At 45.4% G+C, this 25,699-nt stretch overlaps 1 protein-coding gene across 4 annotated transcripts; it reads right to left on the reverse strand.

Moving 5' to 3' along the window:
• On the reverse strand, positions 1-25,573 carry LOC110486497 (choline transporter-like protein 2). Of its 4 annotated transcripts, none has more exons than XM_090196691.1 (22): positions 25,221-25,573; positions 8,197-8,245; positions 8,014-8,087; positions 7,746-7,830; positions 7,500-7,584; positions 7,279-7,389; positions 7,004-7,064; positions 6,676-6,802; positions 6,495-6,578; positions 6,258-6,370; positions 5,943-6,074; positions 5,577-5,676; positions 5,322-5,414; positions 5,103-5,187; positions 4,682-4,944; positions 4,452-4,546; positions 4,171-4,274; positions 3,921-3,994; positions 3,754-3,824; positions 3,514-3,602; positions 3,294-3,378; positions 1-876 (listed from the first exon to the last, which is right to left on the reverse strand). In XM_090196691.1, exons 1-22 carry the CDS (start codon positions 25,252-25,254, stop codon positions 770-772), a joined length of 2,121 nt encoding a protein of 706 aa, XP_090052817.1. In that variant the 5' UTR covers positions 25,255-25,573; the 3' UTR covers positions 1-769. The 4 variants fall into 4 exon arrangements, with proteins under 4 accessions (XP_090052817.1, XP_021413801.3, XP_021413804.3 ...); XM_021558126.3 differs by having other exon boundaries at positions 1-2,688; XM_021558129.3 differs by lacking the exon at positions 25,221-25,573 and adding an exon at positions 10,310-10,753.
• Positions 25,574-25,699: the final 126 nt, after the last annotated feature.

Below are 25,699 nucleotides of genomic sequence, written 5' to 3' on the forward strand. Positions count from 1 at the left end.
TAAATGTACAAAACTATTTTTATTTTCAGAAATCCACAGGCACTTAAACAGATCCACATACACGACCCATATTTTTCCCTGCTTTCAGCTTCACACCATCTTAATACCTTTACCGCTCATTCCCTGGCAATTATAACAGAGAGCAGCATTGATGTTGAACAGCGGGTTAAAAAAGGGGCTACAGTACTGTATTAATGGCTTTGGTAAGGACAAAGCAGAGAAAATATTGCAACAATTAAAAAGTAGTTATACATTTTAAACTTGAAGTACTGCATGTATTAAAATAATTGCATAGGTTACATACAAATGTATAAAATACTTCACTAAATAGATCAGTTCCGTGCACACCTTCATGTAACACACTCCAAGTAATATTCATAACAAAGCATGTTCATAACATACTGGCTTACAGCTGGTCTGATTACAGTAACATACAGCTATATTCAATAAGAACCACATTTGGTTGCTGGTTTTTGAAAATATACTTAAAAAATAAACAAACTATGATTTCATCCAAACCAAATAACAATGAAAAAAAATAACATCCTTGTAAGCATGCAGCATTAAAATTCCATTTAGGATTTATACGCCTCACTCGACCACAGAGGACGGCAGCGATTGTTTGGACTTCTGGCAACAGATTGGTACAGGATGAGTGACAGCATGAGGTCCTAGGCCAACCTGGTCTTTAAGGCATACTCCACTATATACAATTACACACCTGTACACACCAGAGCTTTTGCCCTCCTCCACACCACATGAGAGAGCGCTACTCTGCTGGTTCAGGCTTGTTCTTCTTATTCAGGACTTTGAGGAGGCGGTCAGACATCAGGTAGGGTCTCTCCGCACTGCCATCGTTCCTCTCCAGGTCCTCCACTGAAGAATCAGGGAAAACATCATGAGACAAAAATATGAACATTATTTCAAAAGGAAAATCTTGAACATTGTTACATTTCCAAGCAGGGGCCAGATCAGAACCAACTTGTGATTCATTAGCAAAGCTTCAAAGATTACACCAAGTTAAACAAATGCTTTAAGTCATTTCACATGTCGTCCTACAAAACATAATTGGCCTGCTTTTGATAGAATTGGTAAAAAGTTTGCCTTGTCAAACCCAAAATGAAGTTAGTTACCTTAGCTTGTTCCCCATCAACACAATGCAGAAAGAGAATGAGGAGGAAAGACAAATAACAGAAAGACTGGCAGCTTTAATCACTAGCAGACATACTACCAACATGCACAATAGCACGAGAGAGAAAAGGAGATACTGCATTCAGTTAATGCTCAAAGATCCTAGGAGTCTCCAGGGCAGTGCATCAAACAGACCTTGCTGACAGGCAAACATTTCAAGGCAATAAGGGATCTGATTGCAATTGCTTTACAGAACAAAATGGAGCCGCTTCCCTCACAAGCGGAACTAAGAAATACATTTCAGTATATACAAAACTACATATGGCTTTTATAGATCATTGAAAATATCAACATTTTAATAATGCACTGATAGTATTACTGCTAACGATGGAAGCATTGCAGAGATCTTTTGAATGCATTAACTGTAAACAATGTGATATGTAAGAGGCTCAATACATCAGACCAAAACGGATAGTCAATTAGGCACATTGTTTCCTATGGCCGACAGTGTTTCCCTTCTAGCAACAATGTCAGAACTGCAACATGTTCACTAAAACATCAGTGGAATCCCTAGCATTGTTTATGGTTTGAAACGACTATCCTTTGCCAACTCCAACCATTAAGAGCACATGCATACATACAGTTGAAGTCAGAAGTTTACATACTTAGGTTGGAGTTATTAAAACTTGTTTTTCAACCAATCCACAAATTTCCACAAAGTCCAATCCACAAAGTCAAGGTATAGGAGTGGCCATCACAAAGCCCTGACCTCAATCCTATAGAAAATTTGTGGGCAGAACGGAAAAAGCGTGTGCGAGCAAGGAGGCCTACAAACCTGACTCAGTTACACGAGCTCTGTCAGGAGGAATGTGCCAAAATTCACCAAACTTATTGTGGGAAGCTTGTGGAAGGCTACCCAAAACGTTTGACCCAAGTTAAACAATTTAAAAGGCAATCCTACCAAAAATCTAATTGAGTGTATGTGAACTTTAACCCACTGGGAATGTGATGAAAGAAATACAAGCTGAAATCCTTCTCCACTATTATTCTGACATTTCACATTCTTAAAATAAAGTGGTGATCCTAACTGACCTAAGACATCAAATATTTACTAGGATTAAATGTCAGGAATTGTGAAAAACTGAGTTTAAATATATTTGGCTAAGGTGTATGTAAACTTCCGACTTCAATTGTACACACACACACACACATTTCTATAGGGAGAAGGACACTGGTGAAGCAGTTGACTTGTTCAAATTCAGGCCTTGATGTCGATCTACCAATCATGAGTAGCATGCCCATTTCTACAAGACAGATCTGCAGGTGGAGATCTCGTCCACAGTGTCTTTGCTATGACCTAAACGTCCTGGTCTTTCTGCTGCATCGGAGGCTGCTATTGTTTCAGCTGGACGTCTTGGTAGTCTAGCTGATGTGGCGAGGACTGGGTTGGCTCCTCGGTCTCCTCCACAGCCTTGTTCTCCGACAGAATGTCATGGAGCGAAGCTGACATGTAATACGGTCTTGCCAGAGAGCCATCATTTCTCTCCAGGTCTTCACCTGTGTGTGTGTGTGTGCGTGTGTGTGTTTTATATGGGGTCAAAGGATGGTTGATTGGAAAACAGGATGATGAAGGTGAAGGGTGGCATTAGTAAGGGAGATGGAAAACAATATGAATTGAGAAGGGAGAGAAAGAGAAAGTCAGTCAAAATTCCCCGCAAAAGCACCCATTCGCATTTTAAATGAATAGATCAACACCCAAACTTCCCCATTGTCTGCAACCAGCAAGTTAACACTAGTCCTAGATAGCTGGGTTAGGATCAATAACTTAGCAATAAAGCATTATGAAGAACACCAGAATATCATCATGCAATTTATCATTAGTGGCAGCCCAACACCATTAGCAGTGAAAGAGGTCATGAAGAAAGAGAGGAAGTCACCGTTTCAGGACAACATGAACTCTAGACACATTGGGACATCTTGACTTCAAAACTTGCCATTTAGTAAAGCTTTGAGATGTAAGAGTTGCCAACACGAGGCAGCCATTTCCTGAGTATACTGTGTACACCATAATCCTTTACCTTCTCACCACTGGTACCTTGTGTTTGTGGGGGAAAGACAATGCGTAAAACAAGAGAGAGGGGGATGGTTCTACTGTTACTCACAGAAGCAGAGGAAGAGTGTGTCCACACACATGGCGTACACGCTGAAGAAGCCGTGGGCAATAAGGTAGGAACCAACCACCACCGTCTGAGGAGAGAAACACACTCCAACCATTACAATACATAACACTGTAGGTTACACTCAGCTACATTTAAATCATAGGTTAAACTACATGTCTTTGTACATAACCCACCAGACCCGGAGCATGGCTATGCTACTCACCAGGATGGGAACCCAGTAGTAGTGGAGGTTGGGCGCTGTGTTCTCAAAGGCCTTCACCCTCCCAGAGAAGAAAAAGAACGCAAAGATTCCTGGGAAACAGGACTGAAGAGTTGTCATCCAATAGCACAACTGGTTGTCAACAGTGAAACGTAATAAAACGAAATACAATCATTAGAAGACTGGCCGTACTGAGAGCGTGTTATTGTTCATCATGTTTCCTATAGAAACAGCCTCACTTACCCACAAGCCCCACGATGAGGAGTTTGCCCAGGAACAACAGAAAGTCTGTCACCTTGTCCAGGACGGCTACCCTGCAAGGTCAAACAGTGATACGTTGTGATGGATCATAGTCCATTTTGTAAAGTTCATTAAGTCAACAAACATTAAGAAACAGCACACTCACTCACCTGATCATGTTCCTCATGAGAAGGAAGAAGGCATCTTTGGCAGACGTGCAGAAGTTCTTGCCATATATCGCCACCTGGAGGCAGCAGACTCAAATTCATAATCAAGCATAAACCAAACATTTTCCCACAGTTAACAGTTAGATGATCCAGGTGACAAAGCTCCTCTGCAATTAATTATATCCAATCTGACATGCATTTAACTGGGTGACATTGGGCACAGCAGGTGCATACAAACAGGTGGTACACGCACCATAATATAGGCATTTCTATTGATGAACTTGATGAATTTCTCCAGGCACCAGAAGCAGCACTTGAGACAGCACAGAAGGAACTTCGTGCACTTGTTTTGGGTTCCTTTAGGGGAGAATAACACACAGTAGGGCAGAACCAATCAGAGCCAACACAAGTCCAAAAAAAACAAAAAAACATTCATACACAACTAGTGTGAAGTATGATGAGGGCAAACAATGACAGCTGTGTTAATAGCAACATACCGTACGTAGTACTGCTAATACAGGATCTATGGCTCACCTTGGAGCTTGTGGTCGATGTACTCCAGCAGAACCCTGATGATCTGGATGATGGAGAGGATGAGAGAGCCAAACGCCAGGGAACCTGTGTGATACCTGAGCAGGGGAGTGATGAGATGTCACTAACCAACCTTGAAAGTTGTCAAGATACCCACATATGCAACAAAGCATCATGTACATATCTGAACACCCAACTTGGTTAGGAACAGGAACGTAAACAGTCACACACACCTGAGTGATCTGCCAAGGGATGAGAAGATGGGGAAGGCAGGCATGTCGTCAGGCTTGACGAAGGCCCAGTAGTAGGAGGCAAAGGCCCCAGCCAGGGTCATCTGACCCAGCGCTGTCACAAAGTTGGCACACCAGAAGAACAGGAAGACGTTGTAGAACTGCAGGCCGATCAGGTACTTGTGGTAGACCGTCTCTCCACCGTAGAAGGCAAACAGACACTTGGAGTCTGGGCACTCCGCCTTCATACTGGATGTGCTGAAGTTCTGGAGGAGACCGGTAGAGAAGAATCAACAGTGGACATTTTACCCATTGTATACACTTTTATCATGGGATGTGAGCCGATGGTTCAATGTATCCCCAATTAAGATTAGGCTGTTCGATGGTGATATACTGCATGGGCTAACGGAAAAGCAGGACTCACAGCTGGCTCGCAGATTTTCCTGGAGTGATCACAGGCCGTCTCATTGAACACCTTATAGATGGGCTGATTGGAGGTGGACAGGAACCTGGCCAGAGGCTGTCAAGGTCTAGAACATGACCCAGAGAACTACACATCCCAGCAAATACACATCAATCATTCAGAAGAGCATGTTGAGTTACTCAAGCCTATGAGTCATTTTTCTCCAAACATGAAGGATACACAGCGGTGACAGCCCAATAGGCGATGACAATGGATAGCAGGGCAAAGGTGAACAAGGGGTAAAACAGGGCTGACATCACATACCCAATGGCCCTGTAAACAAAACATCACAGTTTATCACTAGAAAGGTCTTATCCGCCATCTATGTATTACAATCACCCTTTAAAGACAATTGATCTAGCATTCAATAATCCTTTTCCCATCCAATCTCATTATAAATGGCTGTAAGTGCAGAGAGCACTCCCGTTTCCTGACCTGCTGGCTTCTTTGATGAGAGCGATAGCGATGAGGATTCTATTCCTGAGGAAGATGAGCAGCAAAATGATGACGACCTCAACAATGGCCAGAATAATAACTAAGAGAATGGGAGAGAGAGAAAAGGCATAAAAACAAAATGGAGAATTCAGTCACAACCATTTATACAGGAATCCTAGTTGTCCTTAGTATCAGTTTATGCTTGCGATAACACTGCAATATATATCTAAGGGTTTCTAAAAGTTACCTGGCTAACATTGATCCTGCTTCGTGATATACAGTAGAACTCTAATGTATTGGCCCAGGTGTATACCTCCTGAGCCACACTAGCTGTAAGGTTGAGAGGAGGTTAGTGGGGAGACTTACTGAAGGCCAGCCAGGTCTGTCTGATATGCAGGTACACAGAGAAGTCTGTCTGGAAGCCCAGGTCCTTTAGAGTGACATTAGAGCCTGCCTCTGACTTCAGGCTAACATACTCCATAGAGCAGTGGAAGATGCCTGTGGTGCAATACAGAGCATGGCCACAATACAGAGCATGGCCACAAGAGGGACGTACAGCATTTAGATAGAGATTAGGGAAAGGGACACAGGATATTACTTTGTTGATTATAGAGAGTTTATATAGAGATATGAACATTAAGAAACAACTCAAAATGGGACTTCTGTTGAACTGGTTTTTACCGTATCCAATGACCAGAATCACCATGACGATCATGACCCACACCATGATCCCGGCCAGGAAGCGCAGGAGGACGATGAAAAGGAGACTGATGAGCATGGCAATCACCAACCCTCTGAACCCCGACACAAAGACAAACTTGAGTGGCTACGTAACTGACTCTTTGCTGATCAAGTGCTTTGGAATTCAGTGTGAATGCATTACTGCACAATAGTGTCAAAGGGAAGATGCTGACTTACATTAGGATCCAGTACCAGGACTGGGTGTAATCCTCAAAGATCTTCATGACCACTTGTCGAGCCTCAATGACCACTGTGGCATTCCTATAGGAGAAAATACAGTGACCAATGCTGATTGTAGATGTAGCCCTAGCACCCATCACAGGAAAACATCATGCAAATTCTGTTTCTGTGGACTCACTTGACCCCCGCCACCAGATCTTTGGCATCTCTAATGTTCCCCTCCCCGTCATCAAACTTAGAGTTATTTCCCACTGTGATCTCCCCTCCCTTCTTCTGGTCCAGGGCAGGGAAGCACCTGCGGGTGACTGGAGGAAGAGGAAGGGGGGTGAAGGAGAAGACACGACAATAAGGGAGAGCAGCTAAAATAATGTCTTTCACTTTTTTCAAATTCCGGAATTTTGGAGGATGGGCTGGCCAGATGGAGTGTTGGGGAGTTAGACTCAGAGGAATGGAAGAAGGGCAGGTAGACAGGATAGGGGAGCAAAAGAGACTAGAGCCGTACTTACAGGGTTTACTTGGAGTCAGCATGGCAGGACACAGGCCAGTACTCAGGATCTGTGTTACAGTCTAAAACACACATGAACAACCAGCACTTAGTATCTTAACCATTGGTGCGGCAATGTATATTCAAAGTTTGAATGGTTCACACTAAACTGCCACTGGGCACACTATTGTTGTAGAACAAAACACTGTCACATTCTATACCAAGGAATCTTGACATTGTTGATTTTGGAAAACTACTACGCCACCTATCTCAGATTCCTCTTCACATGCTACTCACCAGCCCCTCTAGACCCTCCTTGCAGAAGTTCTTATAATACTTAAAGTCCTCTTTATTGGTGTAGGCCTTCAGGAGCGTCAGGAACTTATCAGGGCATTTCTCCACACACATCTGATGGCAAAAGAAATGTTACCATGAGACAAGATAATACAAGTGCATAGGCATGCATAAATAACATGGTGTTCAAGAACGTATCAACTGAAAACAAAGGTTCAGGTCACCTGTGTGGTTGGGCACTGAAACTCCAGCAGCACCATGGGACTGGCACACTTCATGATGTTGAAGTAGAACAGCAGGGGCTTCGTCCTACAATAAACACACACAACCAGTTGTTCAGAGAACAAGAGCAGGTTTAAAGAGAGTGAATGCCCAGGGAGGGGGAATGATGGAGACAATCAACACATGTGAGTGTTAGTGATTGTCAGTTATGTATTCCACTGTGTATGAATGGTGAGGGCAGAACTTACTCCAGAGGTGTGCCTGCCTGCCCACAGAACTGTCCTCTGCTGTCTGTGGGATAGATCACCTTCCTGGGGTCTCCCTGGGACCAGGCTAGGGGAGAAGGGAACCATCAACAACAAAGAAACAATCAAATACCAGGCATCTTTAACACACAGACATGCTTTAGGTGAGCAGCACTCAGAGACATACCCAAGGGCATGACTCTGGGTATACCCAAGTCCTTAATATGGGGTAGGTTGAGCTTGTTCGTGCCTATAGGACACATTTACTTACCCAGAATTCCCACTGCAACATAGCCCAGTATGCAAATAATGAAGAGGATGCAGCATACAATGTCAGTGCAGCCCCTAGAGTAAAGAGAGGGGGAGACATGGAAACGTTATGGGACCAATAGTTTTTAGATGCAAATTATGTGCCGTCCTGACTACAGTGTGGATGAACTGGCAATCCTCTCACCTGTTATAGATGGGGCCTTTGAAGGTGGGGTCATACTTTCTTGGTTCACCTAGATGGAAAGAATGCAAGTATTGAAAAATACAGTAGGAATACCATTTCAGATGGTAAATGGCTTGCAGCGTAGAAGTTAAATGAAAGTGTACACACTGCAGGGCTGTCAGAAGACATTTCATAACCAAGAAGCACTTTGACACTGTTCCATGTGGGGGCGTCTGCCTCCTAGTTATACATTTCATGGGGTAAACAAAGTGGATTGCCCACGCGTTGACATTCTGCTCCCTTTACTGTTGGTCAGATTACTTTTCCCTCAGGGTAGACACACCTGGCAACCCAACAAATTCCTCTACAGTGACTAAGCAACCTTAACTTGAGAACCTGCAGTACCACAACACAGTCACCAGAGGTCAGCCACTCTACTGTGTGAGCACAACCTATTCATCAAATCACTTTTTTTGTGCTTACTTGGGGTCTTTTCCCAACAATGCAGAGTTAAGATAAAATATAAAAATGGGGGAACGAATAATACACAGTGAATACTGAATAACAATAACGAGTAAAAAGTAACATGGTTATATACAGGGAGTACCACAGTTGATGTGCAGGGGTACGAGGTAATTGAGGTAGCCATCTACATCACAGGTGGTTGGTGACACCTTAATTGGGGAGGATGGGCTGGAGCGGAATGGTATCAAATACATCAAACATGGTTTCCATGCGTTTGATGCCATTCATTTGCTCCATTCAGTCATTATTATGAAACGTCCTCCCCTCAGCAGCCTCCTGTGATCTACATATAGGTAGGGGTAAAGTGACCAAGCAACAGGATACATAAGACAGTAGCAGCAGCGTATGTGGGGAATGAATGCATGTGATGTCTCCTTCAGCCGATGCTGAAAAATGTTGATTCATGCCACGAAAAGGTTAAAAAAAAGTTTCTGTTCTTGTTAATGTTTCGTGATTTTCTCAACTTGATAACATCCCCCAAATTAAACTTGGCTATAAACCAGTGCACAATATTCTCTCCCTTTCACACATGCACACCCAATACAATGTGTAACCTGGATCTGAACCCTGGAGTTCCCACAGGGTGAGGAGGAGCACAGAGACGACACACTCCGCATCTGCCATCAACCCACATCAATCAAAATTACCTACAGTTACTGTACAAGGAGGGAATGGATATGTCATGAGCAAAACTACATTCACTCATTGCCAGTTCTAAATCCTCAGACGACCAAAAGGAGGCATTAAAGTCAACGACATTTAGGACTAGATGAGAAAGGGTACGATTATAACAAAATCAGTCAAAAGTGCTCAAGTTGAGCCATACTGAATCTAAACTTCCCAGAACATCAATAATCACAGTCTTAAGGTGGATGAACCACTGGGTCTAGACTAGATACTATAGAGTATGACGTTCAGCATGGCGGCCATTAATAATGCAGAGCAGTGGTCAGGGTGCTGTTGCAGCATGCATTATAGTGGGCCTGCCCTCAGAGAACATCCTTCCACAAGCACAGAGACACAGAGTCTGGATGTTAAAGTGTTACATGGGCATAATCAGCCTGAGATGCCCTTCAAAGACATGGTGGAAACAGCTTGCAAAGGGAGTGTAGACTGGAGTGCAAAGTGCGGAAACATTTTGCCCAAAACAACAATGGCTGACGCATTTATATTTCAGGGCTGAAAACAAAATGTTTCCTGCCAATTTTTCAATCCTTATATACACACACAATGCAGCAGCATTTGATAAAAGAGAGAAAACATTGATACACACGCACTTGCATTTATCCACACACATGTATAAATCAGCAGGTTTAACCCACACCCATTCTCAGACATGTTTTCATAATGCCAATACTAGAGGTGTAGTTTCACCCAGTGCCGCTCTTCTCTAGAGACAAATTACACCACCCTTTAACATGCTCCAACTGATAGATTGATTAAAACATTCAAGCAGTGAGAAAAGCTCTATCCCACGTCAAGAACTTAAGCTACAACCAAACCAACCATCATAAAGACACAAACAGCTTTCCACAAGATTAAAAAAAGGTAAAACCACATTGGAGCAATTAGAAGAAACTAAAACCAAGTTGACGCAATTAGAAGTTACCATGCTTTCCGTAATAGGGTTGCTCCTCAGGCATCTTTAAATTCCTTTCTGGTTGTCAACTTATGAAGGACCAGAACACTCTCCCTCTTTTTCTTCAGCCCTTTTTTGCTTCACTTCCTTTTCCTGCCAACTGGTGTGTTTAAGAACGTGAGAGAGACAGGTATTGTGGGAAGAAACTTGTCCAACCTGTCTGCAACAGCTCTGAGCACACCCCTGTTCCTCAGAGTCCACCCACTGTCCCTCCCCCCAACAGCTGCCTAGCTCAAATCTCTAGTCCACCTGTACCTTTCTCTTCCCCTTTTTCCTCCACACAGAGCTCTTTTTGTCTGTGTTTCTCACACTCTCTGCCTTTTGTTCCTGGCTTTCTCTACCTCTTTCACACTCTCTCTCTCTCCCCAGAGTTTGGTCAGGTAGCTCACCTACAGGGAAGGGTGGGAGCACAAACGAGGCAAAATGGGTGGAGACAATTCCTTGTTTTTCCACTACACTGACTCTCCCCTCCCCCTCTGTGAAAAAGCTGCTGGATATCTTTGTGGATCCCAAGCAAACTATACAGGAGTGATTAAACGCAGGTGTTTGGGGGAAAAACAAAAATCTGTTGCACAGGAGACTGATGAGACTCCGGTGGGTTGGTTATAATACTGGATAGATGAACGCTTTAATCAAGATCTCCAGCCCTGAAGCTATTTAGACTGTCAAATGAACACAAAGCTATATTTTGATACCTTATTTAACTTCTAGAGCTATCTTAAATGGCAATTCTGATATTTCTCCACTAATTGGCCTTTTGACAAATCAGATCAGCTCTCAAAAAGATCTGGGCCCATTGTTGGTTCTAACAATAAACTCAGCCTTAAGATGCTATTGGGAAAACGGGCCCTGATGTGAAAGATCTGATGTGGTTGGTCAAAAGACCAAGTTGTGGAAAAAATATCAGAATTGGGCTGCCTGTGGAAACGCAGCCTTATTTACTTATTTCTAACCGTCACGTCTTCTACGTTTGAATAATTATTGTCACACCAGGGCTGCGTTTAGTATGTTTTTATGTTCTGCAACATTCAACTGAACGTTAACAGCGATGTACTGAACGGCCAGGTGAAAAGGGGGGTTGGATTGTCGTTTGGGGAAAGCTGTATCATGGCCTCTGACCTTTAAATACGTTACTCATTGCATCAAGGCACGACTCGCCACACCCACCAAACCGGAGCAAATGTACCTCAAAGTCCGTTCAAAAACGTACAAGCGTCAGTACAAACCGTTTCTGCAACGTAGCAAACGTTCAAGCAAACTGAGCGCACCTCTGCCCAATGGATTATTCACAAATTGCATTCAATTCAAAGCTGCTCATTAGGAAGTTCATTATAGCCAAAGATTGTCTATTATATTGACAAGATAGACATGTGACTGCTCTGACAATGGAAATATATATCCTCCAACATGGAAGGCAAGCAGGAGGGACCATTATAGCCAATGAGAGGGAGATAAATTTGTGAACAACGGGCCATAGAGATAGATAGAGGACTCATCTTTGTATCTGTGCCATTATATTGTCCGTGACAGCATGGCATCTCAATTTTAAGGTAGTACATTTTCTTCTTCTTCATTGGCTGATTGCTTCCAACTCATAGGAATCCCCACCCAGTTTACTACTTTAAAAATGGTGGAAGTCCTCAATGGCTAAATCAATCAGGGCTTGACATTCACTTTTTTAGCCAAGTAGGACAGATTTTTTTAATTGTCCGAAAGCTCAAGTCACTTGTACCGCCCCTCCAAAAAAGCCAAAAAATATGGCAAATGATTTTGTATTATGCAAGTAACTACTTCACAAAATAACATGAATTATTATCACTGGTATTGACAATGGGAGGCTGCTGGTCTGTTCCCATGTATTATACAGTATCTCCTGCCGTTGTGGCCTTGAGCAAGGCCCTTAACCCCCACAAAGTAAAATACGCACCAGAGTCAGCTTATCAAGGTCCTGTTGAGCAGCTGATTTTTTGCAATGTGCTATGTTCAAGCAAGGCTGGAGCAAAAGCCTGCACACCCAATAGCACTCCTGGAATCTCCTGGAGCATGATTGGCCACCCTGCAACATCACAATTACAACCAAATACTTTTTATGGTCTTTATAAAATAATTCCCTTATTCAATGAACCAGGGATCAAATGGTTAAGGTGGTTGAGGTAGCTAACTAAGATGTTTATCTATTTATAAGGTTCAAATATTCAGTGTTGACAGCATAAGAGTTACTTGTCAATTAGCCTAGTCTAGGAATATTCTTGTAACTTTGTCAGAATTACATGGCCAGTGAATAGATTTTGAGCGTGTGAGAGACGGTTTTTACAACCGGAGTTTGCAGCATTGGTTTCATCAACTGTGCACCCGCATCAACTGCATGTCAGGCCATGAATATCAACAAATGTACATTTCAAAAACGCATCTCGCGACTGCAAGATGTAAAGGCCTGTCAATGCAGGCCTAGAATATTATACTCAGATGCGCTCTGCTGAGATTGGGAGGACAGTGTGCAACACATTGCATCCGGAGGACACTAATCCAATTCTGATCGGAGTAACCTAATGTTTGTAATTGTGATTTTTGCGTGACTGTTTTTTACTTGTCCATCTGGACAACTTAAATCTATATTCTTCTTGTCCGACAATTGTTTTACTTGTCCCGGGCAAGCGGACAAGTATTAATGTCGAGCCCTGTCCATGATGAGTCCTCGATCTATCTCTATGATCTATCTCTACAATGCAGATATAAAGTTGTTTTTTTTCTTCCAAAGTTGCCGAAATGCCATGTGTGTCCACTTAAATCAGTGCATTCGTAACAACCCAACCATTATGAAACTTCTATTCGATCAAATAAGCCTCACGTAGAAAATTAGCAATTACATTTGGCCACACTTTATTTGGATAGAGCATCTACAGATGGACTATCAAAATAGTCTAACCTTACATTTTTTTTTATACCAAATTCGCTTCCCCTATTCCTCTCTGTTATATCCAGGTGTGTCCTCTCAGAGCCATTGCATGTCATATTCATAGGTGTTTTCTACCCTCTTGTGGGAACATGACTGTATTACATTGGGTGGATATTCACATATCCATAACCACATCCTTTTGTGCCATTTCCTCTGCTTTCACTGGGTTTGCACGCTAGCGGGATATTAGACTACTTTTTATTAAAACACATTTAGCAGTGAGCAATGAAAAGCAATCTCTATAACAATTCAATTTAGATTGCCTTTGTCTGAACCCAACTGGATGCTGTGTTTGCTGATGATAAAGACAGGTTATGGGGAAATTGAGTATGTTTCATGATGAGCTGTGTTTGGAAAATGGGTATTGATGAGAAGCTTCTGTTGGAATCTCTCCATACTCTTTCCAGTCAGTGTAGTCACTTGTTTTGGCCAATGGGATAGTCTGTCATTCTGGTAATGGCCAATTTTCCCTTCATTACAAGTTAATGAGAGAAAGCAAAGGCTCCCTCTATCTTCATTTTCTGTAAAACCTTACTGGCTCATTATTACATGCACAGTAACAGACTGTTACAAACTACCAGCACAAAATAGTCTCAACATCTCGATGGGCTATGCACAGGGAGCATATTTCACCCTGCAAGAGTTGGATCTCCACTGAATACATAATATGGGTATGACATAAATTCCCACATGTCAGTGTCACATTTTCTCTATGGCTTGAGAAAAGGTATTAAAAAAAGCTACAGCACATTAGGAACAACGTGGTATTCTGTTGGGGAAGCATGGTGAGTGGGAGTGTGCTGTCAGGGCCTGCCAGCTTTAATCCATTAATGCATCCTCAGCTTCACTACATTGTCCCGGCCGTCGAATGAAGTAGACCAAAGCGCAGCGGGGTGAGTGTACGTAATCCTTTTGTTCTCAAAACACTTGAACAAAATAACAAAGCACAAACGAACAGTTCTGTCAGGTACAGAAACCGAAAATAACTACCCACAAACACAGGTGGGAAAAAAGCTGCATAAGTATGATTCTCAATCAGAGACAACGATAGACAGTTGCCTCTGATTGAGAACCACACCTGGCCAAACACAAAGAAATAGACAACATAGAAATAAAGAAACTAGAATGCCCACCCTAGTCACACCCTGGCCTAACCAAAATAGAGAATAAAAGCCTCTCTATGGCCAGGGCGTGACATACATTCACTATCAGGACAAATGTTATTTGCTACATCGGTTGTTTATTAGGGTACACTACTGTGGCTAGATGTTTTCCAAGAATCTGCACAAAGAAATAGATATACAGTGGGGCAAAAAAGTATTTAGTCTGCCACCAATTGTGCAAGTTCTCCCACTTAAAAAGATGAGAGAGGCCTGTAATTTTCATCATAGGTACACTTCAACTATGACAGACAAAATTAGAAAAAAAATCCAGAAAATCACATTGTAGGATTTTTTATGAATTTATTTGCAAATTAGGGTGGAAAATAAGTATTTAAGTGGGAGAACTTGCACAATTGGTGGCTGACTAAATACTTGTTTGCCCCACTGTACCACTGTTTCTCTTGTGGACAGAGAGCTCAGTGTATAGTGTACTACACAAGGCAGTTTTGCTTCTGGTTGTCTTGACCTTCTGGTTGTCTTGACCTTCTGGTTGTCTTGACCTTCTGGTTGTCTTGACCTTCTGGTTGTCTTGACCTTCTGGTTGTCTTGACCTTCTGGTTGTCTTGACCTTCTGGTTTTCTTGACCTTGCTTTGGAAATGTTCTATTGTTTCCTGAGTCGAGTTTCCCCTCAATATTATCCTTCCTCCCTAGCCTCTCAATAGTGAAAACGACCATAAATAAGGTCAACCTTCCAATAAATGTTTTATCTGTCCACCATGCCTGTATTTATACCCATACCGATATCTACAGTGCTCTATGTACAGAATATATTGTGACTGTCATGCTGAATATGTGTATGCACATATCTGGAGAGAACATAAATAATGTATTTTGTTTGGGACTGGTGAACAGCAATGCACATAAACAGTATGCACTCATCCAATGTGCACTTCTCCTGAGTCAACTAGTGTACAGAGCATTCGGAAAGTATTCAGACCCCTTCACTTTTTCAACATTTTGTTACGTTACAGCCTTATTCTAAAAGTGAAGCTGTAACCTATAACAAACCTCGTTCACTCTCCTCAGTACTTTAAATGGCCCCACAAACCACGGACCTAGCTTCCGGCAGAGCTGGCAGAGGGGCAGGTTCCGTGTCGAAAGGCAGACCCAGTCCCCCAGTGCGAACACTGGGGCCTCACTGCGGTGACGGTCTGCGCTGGCTTTCTGGTGCAGCACGGCCTGCTGGAGGTGAACATGGGCGACGTCCGACCCAACCAAACAGTGCACCGTCCGACCGATCCCAGGATGACCAGAGGAGGGTGACGTGTGGGCCCAATAGATCAACCAGTCACGGACAGCAGACGGAATGTACAGATGTCCAGCGGGACACTGGAGGGGAGCGGGCTCTGCTCGTAATGCCTGCTCAATGTCCACGTCCAGGTCCCACACTACCGGCGCCACCAGGCAGGATGCCTGGAGTATGGGAGTGGGATCCATGGGCCACTCCTCCTCCACTCGTCCACCTTCACAATGAACGCCAAATGGGCCAGCACGGGAGCCGAGGTAAGCAGAGCCCTCAGGTGACCAAAAGCCCTGTCCGCCTCAGCCGAAAACTACAAACGTACCGGGCCCCCCTTCAGCAGTGAGGTAACGGGAGCCGCTACCTGACCAAAACCCCAGATAAACCTCCGGTAGTAATTGGCAAACCCAAGGAACCGCTGCACTTCCGTTTCCATGGTGGGAGTCGGCCAATTACGCAGGGCTGAAATGCGGTCACTCTCCATCTCCACCCATGAGGTGGAAATGCGGTACCCTAGGAAGCAGACAGACTGCTGAAAGAACAGGCATTTCTCAGCCTTGACGTACAGGTCATGCTCCAACAGTCGACCAAGCACCCTGTGCACCAGGGACACATGGTCAGCGCATGTAGCGGTGTAGATCAGAATGTCCTCAATATACACCACTACACCCTGCCCGTGCAGGTCCCTGAAAATCTTGTCTACAAAGGCTTGGAAGACTGATGGAGCATTCATCAACCCGTATGGCATGACGAGGTACTCATAATTCCCTGAGGTCGTACTGAACGCCGTCTTCCACTCGTCTCCCTCCCGGATACGCATCAGGTTGTAAGCACTCCTGAGATCTAGTTTGGTGAAGAAGCATGCCCCGTGCATTGACTCAATTGCTGTGGCTATGAGAGGTAGCATGTAACTGTACCTCACAGTGATCTGGTTTAGACCTCGATAGTCAATACACGGGCACAGACCTCCCTCCTTCTTCTTCACAAAAAAGAAACTCGAGGAGGCGGGTGAAGTGGAGGACCCCTGACGCAGGGATTCGGAGACATGTGTTTCCATAGCCGCCGTCTCCGCCTGGAAGAGGGGATACACGTGACTCCTGGGAAGTGCAGCATCTACCAGGAGATTTATCGCACAATCGCCCCGTCGATGGGGTGGTAATTGAGTCGCCTTCTTTTTGGAGAAGGCGAGAGCCAAATCGGCATATTCAGGGGGAATGCGCACAGTGGAGACCTGGTCTGGACGGAAGGCCCCGTGAGAGCCCTCCGTTGCCAAGAAACAGTGGGGTCATAACAAGCTAACCAGGGTAGGCCTAGCACCACGGGAAACGCAGGAGAGTCAATGAGGAAGAGACTAATTCTCTCCTTGTGACCCCCCTGCGTCACCATACCCAGAGGAGCGGTGGCCTCCCTAATCAACCCTGACCCTAATGGTCGACTGTCTAAGGCGTGAACGGGGAAGGGCACAGCCACGGGAACAATGGGGATCCCTAAACTAAGGGCGAACGATCTGTCTATAAAATTCCCAGCCGTGCCTGAATCGACGAGCGCCTTATGCTGGGAATGCGGGGAAAACTCAGGGAAAGAAACATACAAAAACATGTGTGCAACAGAGGGCTCTGGGTGAGAATGGTGCCAGCTCACCTGGGATGACGCCAGAGTGCCCTGCCTGCTGCCTCGATCCCCAGAGGACCCAACCCGGCACCGACCGGCAGTGTGACCTCTGCGGCCACAGATGGTGCACGAGTCGGAACCTCCTCCAGTCTCCCTACGCACCTCCCAGCTCCATGGGTCCCGGAGCAGCAGTGCTGGGGGATGGAACCGATAGAACCCGATCTGGACGTCCGTGGGTGGCCAGCAGGTTATCCAGCTGAATGGACAGGTCCACCAGCTGGTCGAAAGTGAGGGTAGTGTCCAAGCAAGCCAACTCCCGACGGATGTCCTCGCGCAAAACTGCAGCGATAGTGGTCGATCAGGGCCCTATCGTTCCATCCTGCGCCTGTGGCCAGGGTCCGAAAATCCATGGCGAACTCCTTGGCGCTCCTCGTCCCCTGCCTCAGATGGAAGAGACGTTCACCCGCCGCTCTACCCTCGGGTGGATGGTTGAAGACTGGTCCAGCGCCGCATCTCCTTCTCCCCACACAGCGTTGGCCCACTCCAAGGCTTTCCCAGAGAGGCACGAGACGAGGTCAGACACCTTCTCACGACCTGAAGGAGCCGGTGGACGGTTGCCAGGTAGAGGTCGAGCTGTAACAGAAAACCCTGGCAGCGTGCAGCCGTCCCGTCATACTCCCTGGGAAGGGCGAAACGAATCCCACTGGGACCGGGTGACGGGGGGGGTGAGTAGTGGAGACCCTGGTTGTGCTGGTGAAGGCGCTGGAGGAACTCCCTGCATCTCCCAGCGGTCCATAGTTTGGACAACGTGGTCCATGGTGGCGCATCACCGCATGCTCCCGGATGCACTCCTCCAACCCTATTCCAGGGGAACTTGCTCCTACTGACTCCATATAGTTGGTGTGGGATTCTGTAAGGGGTGCGTAACTGGTGGCAGAGAAGTCAGACGCAGGAGCGCAGAACTTGGTAATAGCCGGAGCATTTTAATAGCAAAACCAACGGCATAAAAATAACAAAATATTGGGTACAAAAACCCGGCGCGCACCAATCAACACATGCACAAGCACTTACAATAAACAATCCCACACAAAGACATGGGGGGAACAGAGGGTTAAATACACAACAAGTGATTGAGGGAATTGAAACCAGGTGTGAGGAAAAACAAGACAAAACGCATGGAAAATGAAAAGTGGATCGATGATGGCTAGAAGACCAGCGACGCCGAGCGCCGAGCACCGCCCGAACAAGGAGAGGACCCGACTTCGGCGGAAGTCGTGACAAGATGTGACAGACCAGACAGGCTGTGGGAGGGCAGCCAAGTCCAACAGCGATGACTACCAGTCATGAAGAGGAAGGGTATACCACACAAATAGACCGGGGTTCCTAATGATAACAGCGAGGGTGGTCCTATAACTCAACATCACTATTACAGGAATTGGCCTCTGCTTCTTCTCTTCTCCTCAGGCCCCATGACCATAATAACTATCCCTAATAACATCAAACACTCAGGTTGTCTGCTGTCTGAATGGAAACAAAACGTAACTTTTGTTGGGTTAATAAGTCACATGAGTATGTTTGGACCAGACTGTGAACAAGCAGATTAAACAATAATAATTGGGGCTAGTTGGGAACACTTTTCTCCTTCCCTAGAGGAATGCCACTGGGCACAGACATCAATTCAACATCCATTCCACGTTGATTCAATGTAATTTCATTTAAATGTTGTGGAAACAACATTGATTCAACCAGTGTGCCCAGTGGGATGCCTGTTTATTCAATACAGTTGTTGAGTAAAGTGACAATGTGGGAAGTGATAACACGATGACAGCTGTTGTAATAGAAAACAGCTGGATTGGACTTCAAATGTAAATGTTCATGAATAGCACAACACTTCACTATTGCTACACTCTTAGAAAGAAAGGTGTTATCTAGAACCTAAAAGGGTTATTTGTCTGTCCCCATACGGGAACCCTTTGAAGAATCCTTTTTAGTCCTAGGTAGAACCATTTTGGTTCCAGCCAGAACCTATTTGAGTTCCATGAAGAACCCTTTACACAGATTGTTCTACATGGATGTCACACCCTGACCATAGTTTACTTTGTATATTTCTATGTTGTGGTTGGTCAGGGTGTGATCTGAGTGGGCATTCTATGTTTCATGTCTAGTTTGTCTAGTTCTATGTTCGGCCTGATATGGTTCTCAATCAGAGGCAGGTGTTCGTCATTGTCTCTGATTGGGAACCATATTTAGGTAGCCTGGGTTTCACTGTGTGTTTGTGGGTGATTGTTCCTGTCTTTGTGTTTACACCAGATTGGGCTGTTTTGAGTTCTCACGTTTCTTGGTTTCGTTAGTTTGTTCATGTATAGTGTCTTCATTAAACTACAATGAACAACCACCACGCTGCGTTTTGGTCCGCCTCTACTCCACAACAAGAGAACCGTTACAGAATCACCCACCACAACAGGACCAAGCGGTGTGGTAATGGGCAACGGAAAAAGCAGCAGCAGGAGCAGCGCGAGGAGGTATGGACATGGGAGGAGGAATTAGACGGAAGAGGACCCTGGGCTCAGCCAGGAGAATATCGCCGTCCCAAAGAAGAACTGGAGGCGGCGAAAGCGGAGAGGCGCTGGTATGAGGAGGCAGCGCGGCGTCGTGGATGGAAGCCCGGGAGTCAGCCCCAAAAATTTATTGGGGGGGGGCTAACAGGGAGTATGGCTACGCCAGGTAGGAGACCTGAGCCAACTTCCTGTGGTTACCGGGGGGCTGGAGAGACCGGGCAGGCACCGTGTTATGCTGTGGAGCGCACGGTGTCCCCAGTGCGGGTGCACAGCCCGGTGCGGTACATTCCAGCTCCGCGTATCGGCCGGGCTAGAGTGGGCATCGAGCCAAGTGCCATGAAGCCGGCTCTACGCATCTGGTCTCCAGTGCGTCTCCTTGGGCCGGCTTACATGGCACCAGCCTTGCGCACGGTGTCCCCGGTTCGCCTGCATAGCCCAGTGCGGGCTATTCCACCTCGCCGCACTGGCAGGGCGACCGGGACCATTCAACCGGGTAAGGTTGGGCAGGCTCGGTGCTCAAGAGCTCCAGTGCGCCTGCACGGCCCGGTCTATCCGTCACCACCTCCACACCCCAGCCCTCCGGTGGCAGCTCCCCGTACCAGGCTGTCTCTCCGGCCCATCCGTCCAGAGCCTTCCTCCTCTCCAGCGCTGCCGGAGCCTCCCGTCTGTCCGGCGCCTCTGCCGGAGCCTCCCGTCTGTCCGGCGCCTCTGCCGGAGCCTCCCGCCTGTCCGGCGCCTCTGCCGGAGCCTCCCGCCTGTCCGGCGCCTCTGCCGGAGCCTCCCGCCTGTCCGGCGCCTCTGCCGGAGCCTCCCGCCTGTCCGGCGCCTCTGCCGGAGCCTCCCGTCTGCCCGGCGCCTCTGCCGGAGATTCCCGTCTGCCCGGCGCCGCCAGCGCCGCCCGTCTGCCCGGCGCCGCCAGCGCCGCACGTCTGCCCAGCGCCGCCCGTCTGCCCAGCGCCGCCAGCGCCGCCCGTCTGCCCAGCGCCGCCAGCGCCGCCCGTCTGCCCAGCGCCGCCCGTCTGCCCAGCGCCGCCCGTCTGCCCAGCGCCGCCAGTGCCGCCCGTCTGCCCAGCGCCGCCAGTGCCGCCCGTCTGCCAGGGGCCGCCAATGCCGCCCGTCTGCCAGGGGCCGCCAGTTCCGCCCGTCAGCCAGGGGCCGCCAGTGCCGCCAGTCAGCCAGGGGCCGCCAGTGCCGCCAGTCAGCCAGGGGCCGCCAGTGCCGCCAGTCAGCCCAGCGCCAGCGCCGCCAGTCAACCAGGGGCCGCCAGTGCCGCCAGTCAGCCAGGGGCCGCCAGTCAGCCAGGGGCCGCCAGTGCCGCCAGTCAGCCAGGGGCCGCTAGAGCCCCTCCGCCCGGAGCAGCTGTCCCTCTGTCCCGAGCAGCTGTCCCTCTGTCCCGAGCAGCTGTCCCTCTGTCCCGAGCTGTCTCTTAGGAGGGTCACCTATCTAGGGACGCTAAGGAGGTGGACAAAGACTATTATGGAGTGGGGTCCACGTCCAGCGCCAGAGCCGCCTCCGCGGACAGATGCCCACCCAGACCCTCCCCTATAGGTTCAGGTTTTGCGGCCGGAGTCCGCACCTTGGGGGGGGGGTACTGTCACACCCTGACCATAGTTTACTTTGTATATTTCTATGTTGTGGTTGGTCAGGGTGTGATCTGAGTGGGCATTCTATGTTTCATGTCTAGTTTGTCTAGTTCTATGTTCGGCCTGATATGGTTCTCAATCAGAGGCAGGTGTTCGTCATTGTCTCTGATTGGGAACCATATTTAGGTAGCCTGGGTTTCACTGTGTGTTTGTGGGTGATTGTTCCTGTCTTTGTGTTTACACCAGATTGGGCTGTTTTGAGTTCTCACGTTTCTTGGTTTCGTTAGTTTGTTCATGTATAGTGTCTTCATTAAACTACAATGAACAACCACCACGCTGCGTTTTGGTCCGCCTCTACTCCACAACAAGAGAACCGTTACAATGGAACCCAAAAGAGTTCTACCTGGAATCAAAAAGGTTCTACCTGAAAACAGAAAAGGTTCTCCTATGGGGACAGCCAAAGAACCCTTTTGGAACCATTTTTTCTAAGTGTAACTAGACCTTGCCAGAGCTTGAAATAAAGATCAGAGAGACTCTGGATCAAATTTCAAACCACTCTCCTAAATATGTCTTATAATTACATATAAACTAAGACTGCACAGGACTGTAGGCTGTCTGATCCTGTCAGTTCCCCTGTTATTGAGGTTTCCTGATATGTGTTGGCCTGAAATTACTCCATGATGTGAAATGGGGATGACTATGTTAGATCACAGCCTAAACCCCACTGTATTTCTGAGGCAGTCCTGTTATACCATGAAAACCTCAATTACAACCGTATGAATGTATCTACAACATTAGCACATGGGAGAGTCAGGGTCAAAGGAATGTTGAGCAATGCTGGGGGAGATATTGAAAACAATTTCTTCATAAAAACAGATACAATCTTTAACCAAGTGAGGACTGTTCATTTCTGCAAGGTGGTAGCCTGTGTCAAACTCCCCATAGTTACGTTTGTTGTCCTTTGCCTTCTTATGTGAAACCCTGACAGATTTCCATTAAATGCAGAAAGACTTCATACGACCGCAAAACAAACGCACAAGGAACTTACAACGAAGAAGAAAAACGAAGGGCCTCTATAAGTCCTCTGTCTAACAATCATTACACTATTTATAACCACACAAACACATAATACCTGATTATCACTAAATATGCTTCCTACTGGTCAGATTCCAATACATCTGCACCTCCATCATTATTTTCATATAAGAGTTATTACACTGAATTTGACAGTAATTTGAGAGTCATTTATGTCACAATATAATGCTAGAGGTCATTAACCCCACAACTTTTCACAGAATGTCTTCAACTTTATTTCCTGCCAAGTCACAGCTTACTATTCCCACAATGCAGTTTGATGCTCAACTGTCTTTTCTTCCCATCAAAATCTTGCTCTGTTGTTGACCTGACTACTTGTTTGTATGAGGGTTATAACACATTCCTAAATCCTGTATAGAGGGAAGAGGCAAACAGTGCTGTATACTAAATAGTAGCCTATACTGAGGTTGTAAAATGTATTGTGGTAGGAAGAGTGGGAAAAGTATTGGATAATGAAAGAGAGGATTTTAAATAATAAATGAGTCATCATAAGACAGGCAGAGGGAGGAAAAGGCTGTGTGCGGAGGAAAGAAGAAAAACAGCTTTCATATGGCTGGAGAGGGGAGACAGCTAACAAGTCAACCATTAATCTCGCCTTATCCCTCCTCCATGTTGTTCACGGGGCCCTGCAAACCCCACATAAAACCAAAACACAAACAGTAAAAATGAGAAACTTACTCATTTAAGGGTTTTTCTTTATTTTTACTATTTTCTACATTGTAGAATAATAGTGAAGACATCAAAACTATGAAATAACACATATGGAATCATGTAGTAACCAAAGAAGTGTTCAACAAATAAAATATATTTTATAATTAGATTCTTCAAAGTAGCCACCCTTTGCCTTGATGACAGCTTTGCACACTCTTGGCATTCTCTCAACCAGCTTCACATGCTTTTCCAACAGTTTTGAAGGAATTCCCACATATGCTGAGCACTTGTTGGCTGCTTTTCCTTCACTCTGCCATCCAAATCATCCCAAACCATCTCAATTGGGTTGTGGTTGGGTGATTGTGGAGGCCAAATCATCTGATGCAGCACTCCATCACTCTCCTTCTTGGACACCCTGGAGGTGTGTCGGGTCATTGTCCTGTTGATAAACAAATGATAGTCCCACTAAGCGCAAACCAAATGGGATGGCGTATCGCTGCAGAATGCTGTGGTAGCCATGCTGGTTAAGTGTGCCATGAATTCTAAATAAATCACAGACAGTGTCACCAGCAAAGCATCCAGATTGACTGAAGTAATGATGGACTGTCATTTCTCTTTGCTTATTTGAGTTGTTATTGCCATAATATGGACATGGTTTTTAATCTTCTGTATACCACCCCTACCTTGTCACATCATAACTGATTGGCTCAAACGCATTAAGGAAAGAAATTCCACAAATTAACTTTTAACAAGGCACATCTAATTGAAATGGATTTCAGGTGACTCATGAAGCTGGTTGAGAGAATGCCAAGAGTGTGCAAATTTTGAAGAATCTTATATTCTGATTTGTTTAACACTACTTTGGTTACAAAATGATTCCATATGGGTTATTTCATAGTTTTTATTTCTTCACTATTATTATACAATGTAGAAAATAGTAAAAATAAAGAAAAACCCTGGAATGCGTAGGTGTGTCCAAACTTTTGACTGGTACTGTATATTTAAAGTCCAAATTACAAGCGTGGAGTCAGACTCTATCATTTTGGTAGAGGTTTGTCTACTTCAGCAGAGATTCTTGCTCTTTTTAGGCAGCATAAATTAACTAATGTATTATGAGAATATATCTTCAAGAAAAAACATTTCCCTTACATGAACAACAATTGTTTGGATCCGTTAACCTAATCTTTATATTGCAGGGAATAGCAGGGTTTTCCTGACAATAGCTGAAACTATACACACAGTATCTTCTATAAATTCAGATTCAAACCCAACATGAGGCACTTTTTAATTAACTAATCTATATTCGGATGGTGGTCATTTTTCTGTCAGCACAAAACTGGTGAGTCGTTCTCTAGTGTGCCATACCAGGCTGAGGAATGTAGCAACTGAACACGCAAAGCCTGAGCAGGGACACTACAGCTTAACCCTAACAATAGTAAACTACATGTTTACTACTGACTAACTGAAAATGTTAAGAGAATTGAAAGAAACCCACATTCTATTTGAGAATCATATTGTATGATCATTTGAGATAAACTACAGTATTTGCATACAAGTGTGCAATTATTGTATGGAATGTTTATCAGTAATATCATTGTTTGGCACAGGGATGAGACCCGGGCGTGGGAGTGTGAGAGAGGCAACAACAACATAGGCTAATCAAATGCAATGTGTAGACTAGCCCAAAACAGAAGCATAGACCAAGCATAGACTATTACGTATGAAAAGTATGGCTCGAATTGTGAGTCAATTTCCATTCGTCTATTCTCTGAAAATGAGACAGAGAAAAGTTGATTGAGTTAGGCTACGTCAATGGGGTAAATCAAATATGTAATAGCCCAATGCTGAGTTAAATTGTTACATGCAACCAGCACACACCAATACAATGTTGCATTCCACACGCCAGTCTTCTTCATACATGAAAACGAAACTATATGGGGCTGGTCGGCTAGCTATCCCAGGACAGTGAGCGCTGTTAAAGAGCTATGGTAGCCTATATAAACTAAACAAGCTAACAACTTACCATACTTCGGTTTCTCACCCTCCAGTTCCATCATGAATTAGTGAGTCCACTTGTAAACTAAAATTGTAAGACTACATATATCCTCATTTCCAGTCCAAATGGTAGCCTACGGATAAAGTTACTGCGCTGAAGTCCACTCCAAATCTGAATCAAACTCAAAACATTTAGCGAGACGTTCCTTCTTTAAAAAGTTGACCAGTGAATGCCAACAAAACTTTGAATGACGGGCAAATAGACGAATCACTGGACGTGGGTGTGAGCACGATGACACTGCTATTATAACGGTAAAAAAAAAATGTGACCATATCAGATGCAGACTGTATAGCCTATCTATTAATCTTCTTATGCAGAGCACATGGACATGTTTTTTTATACAGTGTGTCAAGAAGAGAAGCTGTAAGATTTCCTAAAATACTAAATCATCCATGTCAGAACTGGAGTGGAAGAACCACTGTGAAAAGGGAATAGGAGTATGATTC

Source organism: Oncorhynchus mykiss, chromosome 13 (genome assembly GCF_057628025.1).
Source record: "Oncorhynchus mykiss isolate SJ-2025 chromosome 13, ASM5762802v1, whole genome shotgun sequence".
Lineage (NCBI taxonomy): Eukaryota > Metazoa > Chordata > Actinopteri > Salmoniformes > Salmonidae > Oncorhynchus > Oncorhynchus mykiss.